This window comes from Elephantulus edwardii, unplaced genomic scaffold (genome assembly GCF_000299155.1).
Source record: "Elephantulus edwardii isolate Elephantulus edwardi_28Jun2011 unplaced genomic scaffold, EleEdw1.0 scaffold00170, whole genome shotgun sequence".
Lineage (NCBI taxonomy): Eukaryota > Metazoa > Chordata > Mammalia > Macroscelidea > Macroscelididae > Elephantulus > Elephantulus edwardii.
The window spans coordinates 5,394,408-5,414,351 of record NW_006399920.1 but is presented as its reverse complement, the minus strand read 5'-3'; the positions used below and the strand labels follow the sequence as shown (position 1 = coordinate 5,414,351).

At 37.6% G+C, this 19,944-nt stretch overlaps 2 protein-coding genes across 5 annotated transcripts in view; one reads left to right on the top strand and one right to left on the bottom strand.

Moving 5' to 3' along the window:
- The window catches only part of FAM13C (family with sequence similarity 13, member C), a 181,667-nt gene extending 169,134 nt beyond the window's left edge, over positions 1 to 12,533 (top strand). For 2 of the 4 annotated variants that reach the window (XM_006895584.1, XM_006895581.1), the window contains 4 exons: positions 3,379 to 3,474; positions 4,650 to 4,849; positions 6,822 to 6,923; positions 12,205 to 12,533. In XM_006895584.1, coding sequence (XP_006895646.1) covers positions 3,379 to 3,474; positions 4,650 to 4,849; positions 6,822 to 6,923; positions 12,205 to 12,328 — 522 coding nt within the window. In that variant the 3' untranslated portion in view covers positions 12,329 to 12,533. The remainder of the gene's footprint in view (positions 1 to 3,378; positions 3,475 to 4,649; positions 4,850 to 6,821; positions 6,924 to 12,204) is intronic. The other 2 variants (XM_006895582.1, XM_006895583.1) reach the window with 2 other exon arrangements.
- A 120-nt stretch (positions 12,534 to 12,653) lies between these two features.
- Positions 12,654 to 19,944, bottom strand: part of PHYHIPL (phytanoyl-CoA 2-hydroxylase interacting protein-like) — a 72,140-nt gene continuing 64,849 nt past the window's right edge. Inside the window, exon 5 of the mRNA XM_006895580.1 lies at positions 12,654 to 14,840. Within this exon, the coding sequence (XP_006895642.1) occupies positions 14,306 to 14,840 (535 nt within the window). The 3' untranslated portion in view covers positions 12,654 to 14,305. The remainder of the gene's footprint in view (positions 14,841 to 19,944) is intronic.

Here is a 19,944-nt window from a genome sequence, read left to right as displayed (position 1 = left end):
GTAAACTTTTAAAAATAATTCAGGCAATATGCTATAAATAAATATTATTGTTGTTATGTGCAGTTGAGTTGGAACTGACTCCTTCAGTGAGTTTTCAGAGGCTATAAATTGCACATCCAATTTCCTATCTTTCTTCTTCAGAGTAGCTGGTAGATTTGAAGTATCTGCTTTAGGATTGGCATTGAAACTTCCTGTCTTCTACCGGAGTTCCGCCTACCAGAGTCCAACTGCGTAGTTGTTGCTGTTGTGTGCTTTTGAGTCAGAACTGATCCAGTGGGTTTTCAGAGGCAGTAAAGAAAGCTCATCCTTCTCTCACAGAATAGCTGGTCAATTTGAATCACGTGCCTTTGGGATTGCAGCTCAGTTTCTTACCACTGCGTCACCAGAGTGCCCTGCTTAGTTACTACTAAGATATAATTCAGTATAAAAAGATCTTAAATTGTTTTTAGTATTCACATAATCTAAGAAATATAACATATAAGCAATTCATAAACATATACGATATTATTCTTTGATTAAAATTGATAATAAATATGACTAAGCATTCCTTATAGTCTGATAGTGGTGAAGGTCTGTGGTGAGGGGTGACAGAAGCTCTAGTGACACCACATTTTAAAGAAATATTATTTCAGTGTGTTCTTAACTGGTTATGTTAAGATTGCTTCTTAATCTGTTACCTGTTAAAAACCCAGAGAATACATTTTGATGAATTTTTTTTCATGAAAAGATGTGTGTCATGACTAAGAAAGTATCTAAATGAATAAACTAGAATATGAAAATATTAAAGAGACGGGATATTTCCTCCCAACTAGGGTGAAAATAAAAGGTTAAAGGTGATGAAGGTTATAAAAATAGAGGGGTTTTTTGCATATTAAGTTGAATTAATAGATTGATAGTAGGGGTGAAGATCTATTGGGTAGTGTAAGAATTTAAAGAAATATATGATGTATCTTTAACCAAAGAAACTTCTAACTTATGTGGGTCAGCAAGACTGAAACATGGAAGAAATATAAGGCCCAGATAGTGTGACAGAGAAGTGCAAAGGAAAGGGACTGGATTGTGGGGGAAGGACAAAGATAGAAGATGAGCTTTTAAAGAAAATTTGGGCAATTGACATGGGAATTTACCTTTGTGAAGTTACATAAAATTAAGTAATTTATTACAGCGGCGTTGTTTTTTAAAAGGAAAAAAAGAAGAAGAAGAAAAGGTAGAGGAGCCATCTGTGTTTTTTAGGGAGAAGGACATCATGCTTGGGAGGGTGGAGGGACAGTGCAGGTGAGGAAGACCCTGAATGCAAACTAACTGGGGCAACAGGGATAGGTGTACCAGAGAGAATAAGATTTGCTCAGGATATGGGGGATTCAGACCTATAGGACATAGGGATACTTTGAGTTGTAGGTAACTTGGTTGCACATGACAACATAATAATAACTGGCCTACTGGTGAGAAGTTGCATTGCAGTTTCAAAGGCATGCATCCATTGTTGTTGTTGTTTTTATGTGCCGTCGAGTCATTTGTGACTCATAGCGATCCTATGTACAACAGCCCTAAACCCTGCTCTATCCTGTGCCAATCGCACTGCCTCCGACACACCCATCCCGATTACCCCAGTCATTGAATCAATCCACCTCATAGAGAGTCTTCCCCTTCTGCCCTGTCCCTCCACCTTACCAAGCATGACGTCCCTCTCCAAGGACCTGTCTCTCCTTACCACATGTCCAAAGTATGTCAGACGAAGCCCCAGAATCCTTGCCTCCAAGGAGTAGCCTGGTTTAACCCTCTCCAGGATGAATCTGTTTGTTTTCTTGGCAGTCCAGGGTACATTCAATACTTTTCTCCAGTACCACAGCTCAAAGGCATCAATTCTCCTATCTTCCCTAGTCATTGTCCAACTCTCTGATGCATAACAAGGGATAGCAAAGACCATGGCCTGTATCAGGAGCACCTTAGTCTCCAGAGAGCGAGGTCCCTAACAGCAGACTTTTCCATTGCGATGTGTCTTTTGATTTCCTGGCTGCTGGTGCCAAGAGTGTTGACCATGGAGCCAAGCAAACTGAAGCTGTGAACAATCTCAATCTCTTCACCATCCATCCTGATGCTACCAGATGGTCCAGTGGTGAGAATCTTTGTCTTCTTGACATTGAGCCTCAGTCCATACTGAAGGCTTCAGTCCTTGACCCTAGCTAGTTCTAATCCATTAGTTGCTCCATAGTTGAAGGATGGGCAGTCTCCTCCTCTGTGATTAACTGCCTCTGAAAACCTGCTCGAGGGTCAGGATTGGTTCTGACTTGAAAGCACAAGACAACAACTGAAAAGCTTTTCAAACTTAGAAAATAACATGCTTGAACTATTATATCTTTGGAGAATTTGAAAGGTAGAGTCAAGCACTACTTTGAGGAATATGTACTTTGATAAAAGCTATCTGGATGATTTTATAATTTTTATATTTCCACCATGACTAAGTCCACTGTCTGCTCAGTGGAGGTCATTAATTGTCTTGAGTGATAGTGGACATAGTGGGTAGAGCCTATAGTGCCAATTAATATAGGATACTCCGTGGGGAGAAAACTGAGCCAAATGTAGTTTGGTTACTTTGGGTAGATGATGATGTTAAATGACTAGCATGCTATATGGCCTGGTAAAGTAGTACTTACTTTTACCTGACTAAGCAGTAGACACATTGGTAGAGAGTTGACCTAGAAGCTATGGTATTTTTTACTTATAACTAAGCGATATGTCAAAAATTACTATCTTAGGCTGTATTCTCTAAGGAAGCAAAACCAATGGAAAAATATAAATGTTGTTGTTGTTGTTGTGTTGATTGCCAACAAGTCGAGCACAACTCAGCAACACTATGAACAAAAGACCTGAAGCTTTTCTATAACGGTTGTCATTTCTCAAAGTTCATAGTTTCCAGAGGCATGTTCTTTTAAGTGGATAGTACTCCTCTCTCTCTCAAATATATATATATATGTATATTTGGAGTATAGATAAAAATTCTAAGGTGGAAATGAACTAATCAGCTCAGAGACTCAGTGCTGTTGAATCAACCATAACACTCATGACCCGAGTAGATAGAACTGTGCCATTGGTTTCCAATACTATAAATCTTTATAGAAGTAGACTGCTATATAATTCTCCAGAAACCTTTATAAATGTGTTTCTTTTTAAGCCTGGTCCTAGTCTTTAAGAAAGTTATCTTGAAAGAAATGTCCTTATATAATACCTTATGTACTATTTTCCATTTTTAATCCTTTTATACCATTATAATCCTTCTTTGAGGCTTCAAGATATTTCTCTTTTTGCCTGCTAAAATTATCAACATGTAACTTTTCATTATCCTGAGAAAAGAAAAATAATTAATTTCATGTTTTTCAGGTAACTAAGCAAGACAAGAACCTCATCAAGCCTCTTTACGACCGATACAGAATTATCAAGCAAATCTTATCAACACCTTCCCTTATCCCAACAATTGTAAGTCAGGTGCTTACAATTCTAATATTCACTAGAAATTGTTACTGGTGCTGATATTGCTGCTTGGTTAGGAAGTCAGCACTCTTGAGAGTTAGAGGGGCAATAGATGCTGCGAACATAGCCAGTTATTATTTCTAAAAATAGAATGTCTTCCTTCTACTCTAATACGGGACTGCATCTAATACAGCATCTGCTAATTGGAACTATTGTGTTTATACAATTAGAATGTATATCTGAAATAATTTATAATGGTTTCTATTACCCTGAGTGTGTGAAGGAGAGACAATTTATTTCAGAGTGGCATTGTCTAATGCAAGACCAGACAGAATTCCTTTATTCTGTCCTGGTTATTTTTCTACATTACTAAGAAGATTGATAGTATGTTTCTTGATACAATGGAGCATTTGGTTTGTGTACTATCTGACCATCATTGTATAAGACATAAGTAGATTTCCATCAATGGAAAAGAAATGTGCTGAAATTGAGTTAGACTACTTTTAGTAAAGAATGGTTTATTGGATGAGAGAATTCAAGAAGCACCACAAGTCCTATGCCAACAGTAGCAAAACATGTTATCAATATAAAAAGGAATAAATGAATAGAAATTGAAATACACAAAGCATGATGAGCCAGGCTTTGAAATTTACAGATTTTTAAAGTTATTTCTTGTAAGAAAATATTTTGGTTATAATAAGAAATATCAGAATATATCAATATATATTGATATATCTACAGAGAGTACAGTTTTACTTTGGACTTCATAGATCACTTCCCTTACCTGTCAATTTGCTAAGTCTCCTTGGTGCCTGAGTTTAGCCTACATCTGAACTTAATTTAGGTTAGTTCATCACTAGTATAAGCCCAAGGCCCAGGAGATCTGGAATGAGGGGAGGAATCTCTTGGCAATGCTGAGAATCTATGACTTGGTTTGCTCAATATACAAAGATAAAAGTGGTATGCATTTTAGCCTAGTGTGGGTGCCTCTTTGCTCATCGACTTCTGTAAATTTCTTTAATGCAATGGCGTTGATCTTGATTGCACTCTGCCTGGTTCTCAGAAGGTGCAGGTATCGCCTAGAGATTTTCATGATGCCCACTTACGGTTATCCTTCCTGGCTTTGCTTCCTTCAGGAGGTACTTAGCACCTGCACTTTATTTAACCCTGCCTGTGTTAAGCAGGAGGAAGAGGACTCTGATGAAGACTATCCACAGGGAAGCCAACAGTCGTCTTTGGCGGACCCAGCATCTCACACCCCTGTTGGTGAACACCTCACCTACTCCAGTGAGATTGAACCTGTGAGGGTCCTGCTACAAGATGAAAAGAAAGAAGTCAAACAACCAGCCCTTTCCATGTCCAATTTACATGAGGCCACCATGTGAGTAAATCCTCAGCATGGAATCTCATTTTACATCTTAGTCTGAAGTACCTTATATTTATATATGAAGTTCAAAAGTACTATTATTCTAGCCAAATACTCTCTGATAAGAATCATCAACCAAAATTTAGTCTAAATGAATGATTTCATTATCTTGTGAACTGGAAAATTGAGAATACAAAGCCATGAGGAGCCAAGACTCCCCAAAATGTCCTAAATATATGCCATAGTAATGCTTAGTTTGCTATGATCATACCTCTTTACAGCAGGGGCAAGCCCGAGTCTAACTCTGAGAAGGGTGTGAAATAGGATTAGCCCTTTAAATTGCTGAACAATGATCTTGGCTTTAAGTAAATAAATTGCCTTCATCTCATAAGGTCTTCTGGTTCCATAACGTATAGTATGGAGCAGTGAATTAATATCCCAAGATAGTGATGGAAACCACACGTGTGTGTGAGGAGTCTAAGGACTAAGATGTAAGAGAAGATTTCAACATGCCTAGATAATCAGTTGTTACCTTTATTTCACAGAATAATAACTTGTTTGGAAGCAGAAAATCCTGCTGCTTTTTCTTTTTTGGTGTGGTGTTTTTCTAAAGTAATGACTTCACTCATTTTTAGGGACTGTTGGATTTTTGAAAAGCAATGTTTTATTTTGGGTGTTTTTTGTTTGTTTGTTTGTTTGTTTGTTTGTTTGTTTGTTACAAAATGTGCACCTATAATTTCAAGGAGCTCAGAGATCCTGAAACCCATACACAGGTTTCCCAGATTAAAATTTCTGCTTTCTTGTTTTAGAAGAAAAAGGAGAGTTGAATTTGCAGTGTAATTAAACTCTGCCAGAGCTTCATTTCCTTCTGAAGGATCTTCTTCTCCCCACTCTCTAGATTAGGTAGAAGGGGAGTTTTACTTGCAGTCTTTTCATCTGGTTTCCTTTGTTGCAGATCACCAAATCCGGATAGCTAGTCCATCAAAACGCCTGCTTCTCATCTATTCTTACTTCTCATAACCTCGTTACTTCTTAGAAGGAACCCTAACTAGTTTTCCTGCCTCCTGATTTTTCTCCTTTCTTATTACATTGCTTCCTTTATTCTTTTATTTTATACTGGTATTTACAAAGTTCATACACAGTTTTTCACACTGGATCTTTTCCCATTTCCTTCACCCCCTCTTCCGCTAATCAAATTGTGTGACTCTCTGATCAACGCCTGTCCCAGACCCCATCCTCAGCCCTCTGCTCTCCTCCTCCTCCTCCTCTTGGATCCTCACACTCATTCTATTATAGTGGTCTTATACGATATTTGTCCTTGTAGAACTGGGTTAGTTCACATAGCACAATGCTCTCCATTCCCTTCCAAGTCAGGTAGTAATTTACAAAATTATTGCTCTTGTGTGCTTTGTAGTATTCCATCGTGTGAATATACTGTAAAATTGCTCAACCATTCAATTCTGGTTGTGCACTTGGACTGTTTCCATGTTCTTGTGATGGTGAATAATGCTGCTGTGAACATTGGTGTACAAATCTCTGTTTGTACCTCATTTTCTCAGGGTATATTCCAAGAAGTGGAATAGGTGGGTCATAGTGAGGAAGCGCCAAACTGCCTTTCAGTACCATTTTACAATCCTACCAACACCGTATAAAGAGTTCCTATCTCACCACATCCTCTCCAACATTTATTACTTGCTGTCCTGTTAGACTTTGCCAGTGTTCTGGAGTGAGATGGTATCTCATTATGGTTCTGATTTGCATCACTCTTCTTGCCAGTCCTATCACATTGCTTTCATGCATAATTTCCTCTACTTCTGTGCCATGCCCTCCTACGATCAGGTTCCACATGTGCCATACTTATCTAAATGGGGCCTTTAGACAGAACAAAATTATTATATACTTTTGCTGAACAGATAAATCCATTCATGATGTTCTCCCACTTGGGTAAGAGTTTCATAACAGCAAATATATACTTTACATGTTTTAGGCCTGTGCTTCTTGACCATCTCCGAGAGACCAGGGCTGATAAGAAGAGACTTCGGAAAGCCTTAAGAGAATTTGAAGAACAGTTTTTCAAACAAACCGGAAGGTAAGTGTAGGGTGATATATTTTAAGCTAATAATTCCTAGAATTTTTAAAGCTAGTAATACCTCAAACACTATCTTTTAAGAGTGAACTGCAAGCTTCCTACAGAAAGAGGAAGTTTCTATAAGAGGTTAAAAAGTATAATAACTGGCCTCGGGATTTCTGCACAACATTTGCTAGTACCATCACTAGGGATGTTTTATGGCAAGTGATAACTGGCCCGTGTGGCACCAATTTTAAAACTAAATATTGTATAAAACACCCTTAAGTTTGGATAATAAACCTAATTTTAAGTGCTGAATTTAGCTTATGTTTAAAACAAAACCTATTAACAACCTTATCACTGCTTTGTTCTTGATTACTTAGTCCATATGGATACTCCCTATGTCACTTAAAATAGAATTCTTCTTTTGCTTTAAGTATTTCCTTTAAACTTTGGGATCTTTCCTTTATAATACTCAAAACGAATATTTTTCCTTTTGATACAGTAAATAAATGTTTAGCTTTGCCCTCTCTATTTTGTGGTGTCAATGCAAGATTCATTATGCATTTTGTTATTTTCCTACTAATTTTGGTATATCATCAATAAAATATGATAAAACAGTTGTTCTGAGCCTCACTTTTTCCTGTTGTATGTAGAAAAGACTGAACTTCATGAGATACTTCTGTGGGAGGCTCTAGATATCATGTGAGATACATCAGTCTTAAAGTAAAAGTTAAATCTGCAAGTTTTCCAAAGTCAAAAGTTATTAAGTGGCAGAGATGAGATTAAAACCTCCCTTTAGGTTTTAGAACATGAGCATTGGAATCAATAAAACTATCCTGACTCTTCAATATTGAATTACTTTCATTTTAGCAGCCTGAGGACTGAGAAGGATTATTTTCTAAAGGCACTATGAAGGCTTACCTACTCAACTCTTAGTCATTACAACTTTTTTTTTTTTTTAATCATTACAACTTTTCCATTTCAGGCCAAGAAGACCATGCAAAACAATTACTAGGTTAGGAATGTGTGTGTGTGTGTGTGTGTGTGTGTGTGTGTGTGTCCAGCAAATCCATCCATACTCACCTAACTTTCCACCTGCAATCTTTCTTTCCAGTTGTTATATCCAATTTCACTATCTGGTAGGGCAAATAGCCTAGTTTGAATGACTAATCTTTTGTGATTTGGGCCAAGTAACATAATCCTTGTAAGTCTGTTTCTCCAATTGCAAACTAGTAACCAAAGTACAGGATGGCTGTGAAGATTACAGACATAATGCATATGAAGTATCTGGAAGTATATGGCATATGACAGACACATAATTGTTTGTGACAGCTACTGTTCTGCTAGTATTAACAAGACTAATGAGAAATGTTATGTTAGACTACAAAGCATGATTATTCTTTTTTTACTTTTTTTTTTTAAACCACGCAATCATTTGACTTTCTCTATAAAACATTCTTTGAGATAATGAATTGGTCTGTCTGGACTATCAACTATGCTATATATGCTCTGGGTATATACTGAATTGCATAAAAATTTCTGACTTCTGCTTCCTTTAGATTAAAGGCACTTTTTAATCCCAGAAAGCGTATGGTGATATGTTACCGCTATTCCTAATCTAAATGTAATTATATCTGAGAAGTTACTACTTTAACATGTGCTTAAATTCTTAACACAACAATTCTCTCAATAAAGTCCCATTTTAACCCGTGTGAGCTCAGAAATCTACTTTAAATGGTTTAATAACTTTCCAAGATGCTGGTAGTCTTGCCTGATGGATTTGCAGTACTATTTGGCATGCCTGTTGGTGAACAAGGATTCTAGTTATGTTCTGTCTATATTATTCAGAATGTGAGTCCTAAATCCACATCAGGTATGGCTCCATTGACTATGACGATGTATGCCCCCTTGTGGTGATACACTTTAACTGCAAAAATGATAACATAAAATGAAAAGTAACTTAAAAATAGATGGAAAATATAGATCTTAATTTTGTTTTCCCAAGAAGTTTTATTGGGAAGGTATAACTAGCCACAAGGTAAAATAAATATTCAAATGGATTACCAGACATTTTAAGGTACTATACATTTTCATTTTAAAATACTTAATGTGTAAACGGAGCAGGGTAATCACATAGATAAGGCATTATTATTAGCAATTATGGCCAAAGATTGTGCTAGGAACTTTAAATTCTATAATAGAAGAATTTGTTCAGGGAAGACAGGAAAATTTTTCATACTGGCCATAGCACTCTTATTCATTAGCCAAATAAGGTCTATAGGACTAGGAAAATGTCTATGGGTTATTAGTATTTCTCTATAAGTAAGAACTGCCAGATATTCAGCCTGGGTTTAGAAGAGGCTGTGGTAGTAGGGATATTATAACTAATGTTAGATGGATCTTAGCTGAGAGTACCAGAGGAATGTCTAACTATGTTTCATTGACTATGCAAAGGCATTTGACTGTATGAATCACAATAAACTGTGGCTAACTCTGAGAAGAATGGGAATCCCAGAACACTTGATTGTGTTTATGCAAAACCTATAGTTGTACCAAGAGACGGTCATCAGAACAGAGCAAGGAAGCACTGCATGGTTTAAAATGGAGAAGGGTGTATACCAGGGATGTATGCTATCTCCATACCTTTTCAGCCTATATGTAGAATAGATCATCCTCTGTGAGGAGAAGTGTGGCACTAGGATTGGATCATCAACAACCTGCGTTATGCAGATGACACAACCTTGCTTGCTAAAACTGAGGAGGACCTGAAGCACTTGCTGCAGAAGGTCAAGGACTGCAGCTCAACATCAACAAAACAAAGAGTCCCACTATGGGGCCAACTGGCAGTATCATGATAAATGATGAAGAGATTGAGATTGTTAACAACCTTAGTTTACTTGGCTCCACAATCAACACTCTTGGTACCAGCAGTCAAGAAATTAAAATAAGAATTTCATTGGGAAAGTAACATTTCCAGAAACATTTCCAGGGTACTGAAGAGCAATGATGTCAGTTGGAGACTAAGGTGTGCCTGTTCCAGGCCATAGTCTTCACAATTACAAGCTATACATCAGAAAGCTGGACAATGACTAGGGATGACAGAAAGAGAGTATTGAAAATACCATGGACTGCTAAGAAAACAAATAGGTTCATCCTAGAGAGGGTGAAACCAGGCTGCTCCTTGGAGGCAAGGATTCTGAAGCTCTGTCTGACACACTTAGGGCATGCTGCAAGGAGGGACCAGTCCTTGGAGAGGGACATATACTTAGAAAGGTGTTGGGACAGCACAAGAGGGGAAGACCCTCGATGAGATGGATTAACGTAGTGACTGGAGTAATGGAGGTAGGTGTGTTGGAGACAGTAAGGTTGGCTCAGGATAGACCAGGGTTCAGAGATGTTGTATATAAGTGACTTGATGCCACATAACAACAACAACTATAAGTAAGAGCATGTTTTGGTGTGTTTACAAAAATTAAGATGGTATTTAGAAACCCAACTCTGATAAGGTTGGCACATAATTTAGAATGGATGCAAAAGAATTACGTTATATAATTTAAGCAACATTTAAAAAGAACTCTTGCCAATTTATCTGAGATCTGTAGTAGCTTGTTGTTGTTTGTTGTTATGTGCCGTCGAGTCACCTGCAACTCAGCGACCCTGTGTACAACAGCCCTAAACCCTGCTCTATCTCTTGCCAATCTTATTGTCTCTGACACACCCATCCACATTACCCCAGTGATAGAATCAATCCATCTCATCCATCGAGGGTCTTCCTCTCCTGTGCTGTCCCTCCACCCTCCCAAGCATGACGTCCCTCTCCAAAGACTGCTGCCAGTCCCCGGGTGTGTGATTCAAATCCATCACCTTGTCTGCAGGAAAAAATTGGCAATCTCCTCATGTGTGATTTTTCTGGCTCTGAAAACCCACTGGAGGGTCAGGTAGAGTCAGTTCTGATTTGATGGTCTGGGACAACCACAAGAGTCTTTAATATTTAACTGTAGCCTTGGAGAATCTTTATAGATTAACTAGATCCACACCCCCACCCCTTATTTAACATCTTATTGTGCGTATTGAGAAATAATGAGGACTTTCATGGGACAATGTTTAAAGTGCTCTGTTGGTAACTGAAAAAATCATCAGTTCAAACTCACAAGTTGCTCTGCAGAAAGTTGTGGAAGTCTGCTCCCTTAAAGATTTGCAGCTTCAGAAACTTTGTAGGACAGTTCTACTCTGTCATGTGGATTTGCTATGAGCTGGAACGGACTCTAGGGCAGTGGGTCTGAGTTAATGGTTTGGAAAACAGGTAAAGTTTAAATACTATTTACCCAGTTTGAGCCATACTACTGGCAAGCATTTGTGTTGCACTCAGTTGTAATTGTAAAGTCATGAAGGGAAAATGACAAGAATCTTTTGAAAGCCTGCAGAAGTTATTTGCCTTTAAAAAAATCCATCCTAGCAGTATATATTTATGGGAAGGAAAATTATCTTAATGCCAAATAACACCCAATTAATTCTCATAGAAAACGGCAGGAGTTATAGTGGTTAGAAAACACATCTATGCATTGTTATATGTCTATCTTTTTAAAACTTGTGTCAGAAGAAAACCTGGTAATTTGGACTCATAAATTGCTGCTGTCCTAGAACCGCTTGGTGATTCTACTTTGCATTAGCAGAGGCAGGCATTGTAATTACAAGGGAATTCAGAAATGTTTCAGATCCTTAAGAAGCTCAGGTGTAGGACCACAGAAAGTTGTGCTTATCTGATGGCTCAAATCCACCGGACGCAATGAGGGAGAAAGATGGGCTGTGTCCTCTCGTGTGACTTAAGTGCTGGAAACATAATGAACTGTCAGAGCTATGAGTTGAACCCAACTTGAGAGCAATGAGAGAGAGAAAGCAGTCACTAAGCTTTTTTCTCCCTATTACCATGAACTTATAAATTATTCCTATAGCCTAATTTCTGTAGTTTTAAGTTGATATTTTTAATAACTTTTCTTTTAAGGGCTGAATATTTTGCAAAGCACGGAACTATGGGAGATAGAGAATGAATGAAAAAGGTGCACCTTAAAGAGTTTTTAATCCCCCCGCGTTCTTTCCGTGATGCACTGCCATATATCTCTGCAGTGGAACGTATATTTTCACATCATCTATGCCAGTTAGATTCCCAAAAGTCTAGAAGAAATGGTGCAAAAATGAGTCAAAGATGCTGCCTTGTACTTTTTTACGTATGAATTATTCGAAATAGATTTGTGATGGCTTAATTTACCATAACTAACAGACTTTGTTTTCCGTTTTGCAGAAGTCCACAGAAGGAAGATAGGGTACCCATGGCAGATGAGTACTATGAATACAAGCACATTAAAGCCAAACTGAGACTACTTGAAGTCCTTATCAGCAAGCAAGATGTGGCCAAAACAATATGAGGTCAGGAAATGTTCATGATGACTTTCACTCAAGAAAAAAATTGTAAACGTCATGTTTGCTTTCCCCTGCCATTCTTGCTAAGTAGTCTGAAATACTGAAAATTGAAGCACTTTAGTGGTGGTATTAGTTATTCCTAAGAAAAGATAGCAACTGTAATTATAGGGATTTAAATAGGGAGAAGAATGCAAGTGACAGTTTAATTGGTGTTGGGGGTGAGGAATGGGGGGGGGGGGAAGACTCCAACCTGCTCAATGCCAAGGAAAAAACTCAGTAAATGTTAGTTTTAAAATATAACATAGAGCATCTACTTGTTTAATGGGCTGTTTGTTAGGAAAAAGTCTATTTAGTGTTTAAAGATTGCTTATATTGATAAGTGAAAAAATATAGTCAGTGGGAAAGAAATCTGGCTACTGTTCATTTGCAAAGGGATGCAGATAGTTAAGAGAGTAACTTATTTGATGCTTCTAATAGATTTTTATAAATCTCTGACATTGTTCTTTAAGTCTATGAGGCTTTCAGTAACCCTAAAATATACTAGAATGTGTCACCGCTAGTTTTTTATTTCTCTATAAAAAAATAGCACATTATTTTATCTGTTATTCGAAATTTTACATTTCTGACTACCAAAGTTCATTCAGATAGCATGTACTTTGTGAATTACTATCTTTGTCTATAATTGACAGATGTTTATATTAAGAGACTGCATTAAAATTTGGAAATAGGTTATTTTGGATAGCTATGTGTCTGTAACATATTACCTAATGTGATCACAGTTAAGATTGCTTAATCTTTTTGTTTACTATATCTGAGATCCTAGAACTATTTTTCCATTGGGAACATGCATTTTTTCTTAATGTTCCAAGATCTATAGTTTGTTAAAAAAAAGCCTTCTCACAAGCTGTAATTATTCTTGTTTCTGAACACAAAAGTTTGAAAATGAGCTATCTTAGAAAATAAGGCAGAGTATTTTATTTGCGTCATCTTCTTTAGCATATAATGTTTTCTGTCAGTTTGTATGAAAGCACCTGTTTATTATTTTTCTTTTTTGTGAAAACAAGTAAAAAGATCCACATTTTCTGTCATGTAGCAATCATGTTTTTGTATCTCTGTTTTCTGGTATGTTTAAGCATGATGTTGAAGAAATTAACGTTTTCATATAGTTTGAGTGGGAAGAATACTATTTCAGGGGCTTATTGTTTTCTCTGTATTTACCTGACATTTTGTAACTTTTATGAATCAGAATAATGTCCTTCATAAATGTGTTTAATCAAAATCACCTACTTGTAACAGGACAGAATACACAACTATTTGAGGTTTACAAACTAAATCTTTGATAAGGGATATGGTTTCGTGACATGTATACAATTGCTATTAAAATGTAACACTCTATATATTCTATGACTGTAAATATTTTATACAACAATACAAATAAAATATTTTTCTATTATATTTATTATGTTGAAACACAGTAGTTGTTTCCTGTTAGCTAATATAAATAACATAAATAACACTGTCAAACAACAAGTTGGAAGTGCTGACAATTCTAGGTCTCAAGGTTTAACTCATGCTGCAATTACACCCATTCATGCGGTTTGGAGTTATCCCAGTATTTGTTCAGTAGATTAAAATGAATGCATATTTAAACACCATTTATAAGCCATTATTTGATATTTTGCTAAAGCGGTCTATATAGAATTGTTTTGTTATGTTTGGCATAAAAGAAAAAAAATAAAAACTTTGCAGCATCTAGGCAATAAAGTGTCAGAAGGAGAACGTAGGATACTTCATCATCAAAAGTGGAAGCGTAGGGAATAGGAAACACTACGACGATTCTGGATGAAATTTGAAATATGGCAGTCTGATTTTGGTGACAGCGGCATGTGCATGCTTCAGTGGAAAACATCTGGTCATGGAAATGGGCAACAGAGGGTCAATGCTCTCAAGGGAAGGGAAGGGGCTTAGTAAGAAAGTGGGCATTAACGTCCAACACTGATATTACAAGTTTTGCAGCTGGGATCTTTCTTTGCATTCGCAGTAGACAAACTCATGAGCTGATGACCAGTGATTTCTGCCACGGTGCCCAGAGAAAGATCCACAGGGTCAGTGTAAATGACTTCTAAAATGACATCCTGGGCGTGATGGTAAACCAGCACCCCGTCTTCTTCTGTGCAGGTCAAAAACTTATTATCCTTGGAACTGAGCTGAGGAAGGCGCTGCTTACAGAATTCATCTCCTGGTGACCCCTCAGGGGCAATGACAAGGATCACATAATGATAAGCGGTGTACATACAGTAGAAGTCTCCAAAGTATAAGTTAGTATTGGGGTTAAAAAGTTTCTCTGCTGCAATTTCAAACCTGTATCTTCCATAAGGTGAATCCTGGGGTGGTTTTCCAGTATTGAATTCAGTGCTGCAGCTGAAGAAGATGCCTTCTAATTTTCCACTGATGGGAGAGCCATGGCTACCACTGTTATCCTTGACAGAGGGCTGCATAGCATTCCCATGATGCTCTCTGCAAGACAAAAGAAATAGTCATTGCTTGATATAATAATGATAGTTATTAATGTGTATATAAGCACAGTTAATAGGTCTAAAGGGCAAATGTCCAGGGTTAAAAGCTTGCATGCTCATCCTACTATGAATCAAGAATGCCTTTTTTGACCCAAAGATATACTGTTACACATATTAGCGACCTTCACCATCATAAATATCCTGGCTAGAAAAATTAAACTGGAATTAGACATGTTTTATAACTCAAATCACATTGAAAAATCACTTCATAAAGAGAAAATGGAATTGGTTTAATATGTTCAATATTTCTTTGATGCACATCAGAATTTAATTATAAAATGAGTGCTTTCATATACATTAGCACAAACCGGCTGATTATCCAGGAAGAAATTACTAATCCGGTTCTTTCCTACTCTCCTTGCTTTCTTTTGCAGCCTGGAACTCTTATTATTTAGTTCTTCAGTGCCCTTGGGTTTCAGGTTTGGAATGCTGCAATGTCTTCCATTCTGTGTAGCTGCTACATAGTATAAGTTTTTCAACATATAACTACATTTTGGAAACTGTATTCTTTGTTTGGGCCTGCTGGCATCTTCAATCAATCATTGTCACTCTGTGACAGTAATGTCTCTTTTTACAACAATCCTAAGAGCATCATAACTATTTGTTCTTTAAATGAAAGACTTTAAGTAACTTGGCCAAGGTCTTTCAGCTGGTAAATGGCAAAACAGAGATTAAACTTCAAATTTGTCATCAGAGTTCATGCTTAAAGGGAGGTACCAACAAAAGAAATGCAGGATAATAGAAGGAAACCCTTGAGCATGCCTCTCTCCATGTGTCCAAGGCTCAGCAGGACCAAATTCTCCTATAACTAACATTTCTACTCCGCCTGCTGAATGGCCCCTACTTCCCTTCCCCATTCTAAGAATGGTAAAACCTTTCATCTCTTAATAGTTCCTGGTGAGTTTAGCATTACTTATTAGTTTCCCTTTTTGACTGCTGGTTCCAAACAAGATGAAGTTGTTGAAATTAAAAGATCTATTACGTAGGAAGTCTGCTGTCAGTGACTACGCGAACGTACTGCAGAGCAAAGATATCATTTTGAAGATTAAGGTGCACCTGAGTTGGGCCATGGTCTTTTCAATCACTTGTTATACCTCTGAGAGTTGGACAATGAATAAGGATGACAGAAGATGAACCACTGCCTTTAAGCATTGATGTTGGAGAAGAGTACTAAATATCCATGTTCTGCCAAAAAAAAAAAAAAAAAAGACAGATATGTCTTGGATAAAGTGCAGCTGGAGTGCTCCTTAGAGGCAAAGACGGCATAACTTTGCATCCCATACTTTGGACATGTTGTTAGAGGAGGCTATTCCTTGGAGAGGGACATCAAGCTTGGAATGATGGAAGGTGAGCAAAAGAGAGGAAGATCTTCAATGTATGGGTTGACACAGTGACTGGGGCAGTGGGTTCAAATGTGTCAGAAATAATGAAAATGTCACAGGATAGGACAGGGTTCAGACCTGTTGTTCAAAGGATCTCTATGAGTACTTGACTCAGCAGCACCCAACAGTATTAGTCCCCTTAAGCTTGCCTACACATCTATTGGCAGTACAACTATTATAGTCTCTCCAGACTTCTCCTTAAGAGTCCTCTTTTTTCTTAATCCTTCACTACGACCAGCATGATTCAAGAAGAGTACAAACTAATACTCAAAGGAAGGGGTCTCACACTTAACAAGCTTCATAGAGTTTGTAGGTCATTGAGATGCAACAAGGATCGATCTTTAGCTTCAAAACAGCAAACTGCAATGCTGAGAATCATCTGTTGTTGTTGCAGAGTAACAGAGTCAGAACTGACCCATAGCTGGTCCTCCAGCAGGTTACAGGAGGAGATTCCCCATTTTTGCCCTGTAGAGTGCCTGGTGGATTCAAACCACATGTCCCTGGGATTGCAGCACAGATGCTTATTCAAATTGTAGATCCAAGAAAAGACCAAGATTGTCACAGACCAGATAATAACAGGAAAAACAAACAAATGAATGAATGAATGGAGTGTGATATCCTGGATATTTTTACGGTTGTACCTTCTTTCTTCCAGATGTTCTGAGTTTCCTTCAGATAATAATTTCTGCTTAGCAGGTGACACATTCTCTGTTTTCTTTTCACTGAGACTGTCTCAATTCCTCCTTAATTCTTGGAAGGATATTTTCTTTTTTAAAATTTTTTTCACTTGTTTATTTACAAAATTCTAATACAAACTCTTTCAATTTCCCTTAACCCCCACCCATCAAACTGTACAATCCAGTGATTAATCCCCTCTTCCCCCCCTGTACATCCACGTCCCTCTGTTTTCAACCTCTTCTACTTCTCCTGGATCCGTATACTCATTCTACAATAATAGTCTTATAAAATATTTATCCAGTTGGAAGGATGAATTCTGGGTTGGCAAGGTTTTCAGCACTTGAGACATACTGTGCCATCTTCTTCTGGTTTCCACAGCTTCTGAGGAGAAACTCCTTGCCATTTGAGTTGTTTATCCCATTTCAGAAAAGATCCTATTTCTCTACTACCATTTTTAAGATGCTGTTTTTAGTGTTTAAGAGTTTATGATATGTCTCTTATTAATTATTTTAGGCTTATTCTGGTTTGAGCTTCTTGAATCTGTAGATTTATGTCATTTGGGAAATTTTCAGAAATTATTTCTCTCCTTTTCAGCCCCATCCACTTTCTCCTTTTCTTTTATGACTCGGATGATATGTTAGATTTTTCTTGTTGTTGTTAGTTACACATGTTCATGTGGCTCTTCTAATCTTAGTCAAGTTTTTCTCTGCTGTTCATACTTGGTTATTTGTACCTTAAAGTTAACAGAAGTTTGGTGGTGCAACGATTGAAGTCCTTACCTGCTAACATAAATGCTGTTTGAACCCACCAACAGTTCTACATGGTAAAGATGTAGTACTCAGCTTCTGTAAAGATTACAGCCTCCTCTATAAGATCACTATGAGCTGGACTCCACTTGACTGCAATGGGTTAAAGTTCCCTCACGCTTTTTGTCCCTCTCATTCTAGTGTTGGTGCCATGCATTACATTGGTCATTTTTAAATTGTATTTTCAGTTCCTAAGCTCATTTGTCCCTTCTGTTTCCTATGGCTTTGTTGGTACTCTTTTCATTTGTTTTGTGTATCTGTAATTTTCTGCTGTTGTTAGTTTTCACAGCAATGGGCCTAATGTATGGTTACTGCTCCCTACATGACAAGTTTATTACCGCTGCCTTTAACTGAAAGCTCAGCATCCACAAGCCTCCTCTGACAACATTACAGTGGAGAGGAGTGTGGATTAGAATTCATTACATAGAAAGAAAATTGACGTTAATATGACTAAGAGTTGCACTGACAACCCCAAGGCTCAAAGGTTTGAATCCATCAGTTGCTCCACGGAAGAAGATGGACGGTCTCCTCATGTGCAATTTACAGTCTCTGAAAACACACTAGAGGGTCAGCTATGAGTCACCCAACTCAACGGTGCACAACAACATTCTTTAATAAAAATTTTTAAAAAATCATTGAAAACCCAAAACATGTATTCATAACTTTCATAATTATATATATATATATACACACACACACATAATTAAGATATCATTTATTAATTTTACAACAAACATCTGTAAGCCCTAACAAAGATAAATGTCCTCCATATTAAATGTTTTTCGTGCTATAGGCTTAAAGATGTTCACATACATGCAGAATGATTTTCTTTTTTCAGTTTTCCAATGCTCTGACTTAGCCTTTCTTAGCCTTTTTACTTTTCAAAAGGATTTCTGAAATTAGAAAAAGCATTTTTTAAACTACATTCAAGGGGCACTCTGGTGGCTTAGTCCGTACAGTTGCCATGCTAAGTCAGAGGCTTTGCATGTCTCTGTGGCAGTTTAAATGCCCTAGAAAGATGGGCTGTCTCCCCCCATGAAGTTCAAAGCCCCTGAAAACCTCCTGGAGGGTCAACCATGAGTCAGTTCTGACTTTGACGGCAGTGAATTTGAGTTTTTAAAACTATAAATCAAGCCCACTGCTTCTGAGTCAAGTCTAAGACATGGGGACCACCCTTAGGTTCTGAGGCCGTAGATCTTTCTTTTGCAGAGTAGCTTGTGGATTTGAACTGTCCACCTTTCAGTTTGCAGTCCAATACTTTACACACCACACCACCAGGATTCCTTAAATTATTTAAGGACCTGAAAACAAAGGTCAGCTGCCACCCAAAGGATAGGGAAAAGCATAGAGAAATACTGCCCTCCAGTGGCCATCAAAAAGAGATATTAGCAATATTCCCAATGTCTAAGCCTAGTAACAAACATGTAATGATTTACCCTGTTGATGTATTTCTTATTAATAAGAAAATAGTAATTGTGATTTTTGTTTGTTTGTTTTCTGTGTTACAAATACAAGCTAGTACAATCCTTCCTTGGTATACAGAACAATTTAAATCGATTTGTGGAACTTGATTTCTGAGTTAGGTGAATGACATCTGCAAGGAATTACATAAACTTTAAATATTTTACCAGCTGATATAATGAATTAAATTCTCTATTTACAACATAGTTTTACCAAAAAGGCAGCGATACTTCTTGCCATATAAAATACATGGCAATGCAATTTTTTTTTCATTTGAAGATTTTGTTAGGTGACATCAAGTTAGTATTTACAGAGACTCTACAAACAACAGATCTGAACTTTGTCCTAGCCAGTGCCATTCTCATCAACTCTGACGCACTTGCACCCACTGATACAGTCACTGTGTCTGTCCCTCTTGTTGAAGTCTTCCTCTCTTTCACAAGCCTCTACCTTTCCGAGTATGACATCCCATCCCCTTACAAAGACTAGCTTCTCCTAGTAAGTTGTTGTTGTTATGTGCTGTTGAGTCGCTTGCAACTCATAGCAATCCTATGTACAAAAGCCCTTAAACTCTGCTCTGTCTTGTGCCAGTCGCACCATCTCTGGCACACCTATCCGATTACCCCAGTCACTGAATCAATCCACCTCATAGAGGGCCTTCCCCTCCTACGCTGTCCCTCCACCCTACCAAGCATGATGTCCTTCTCCAAGGACCTGT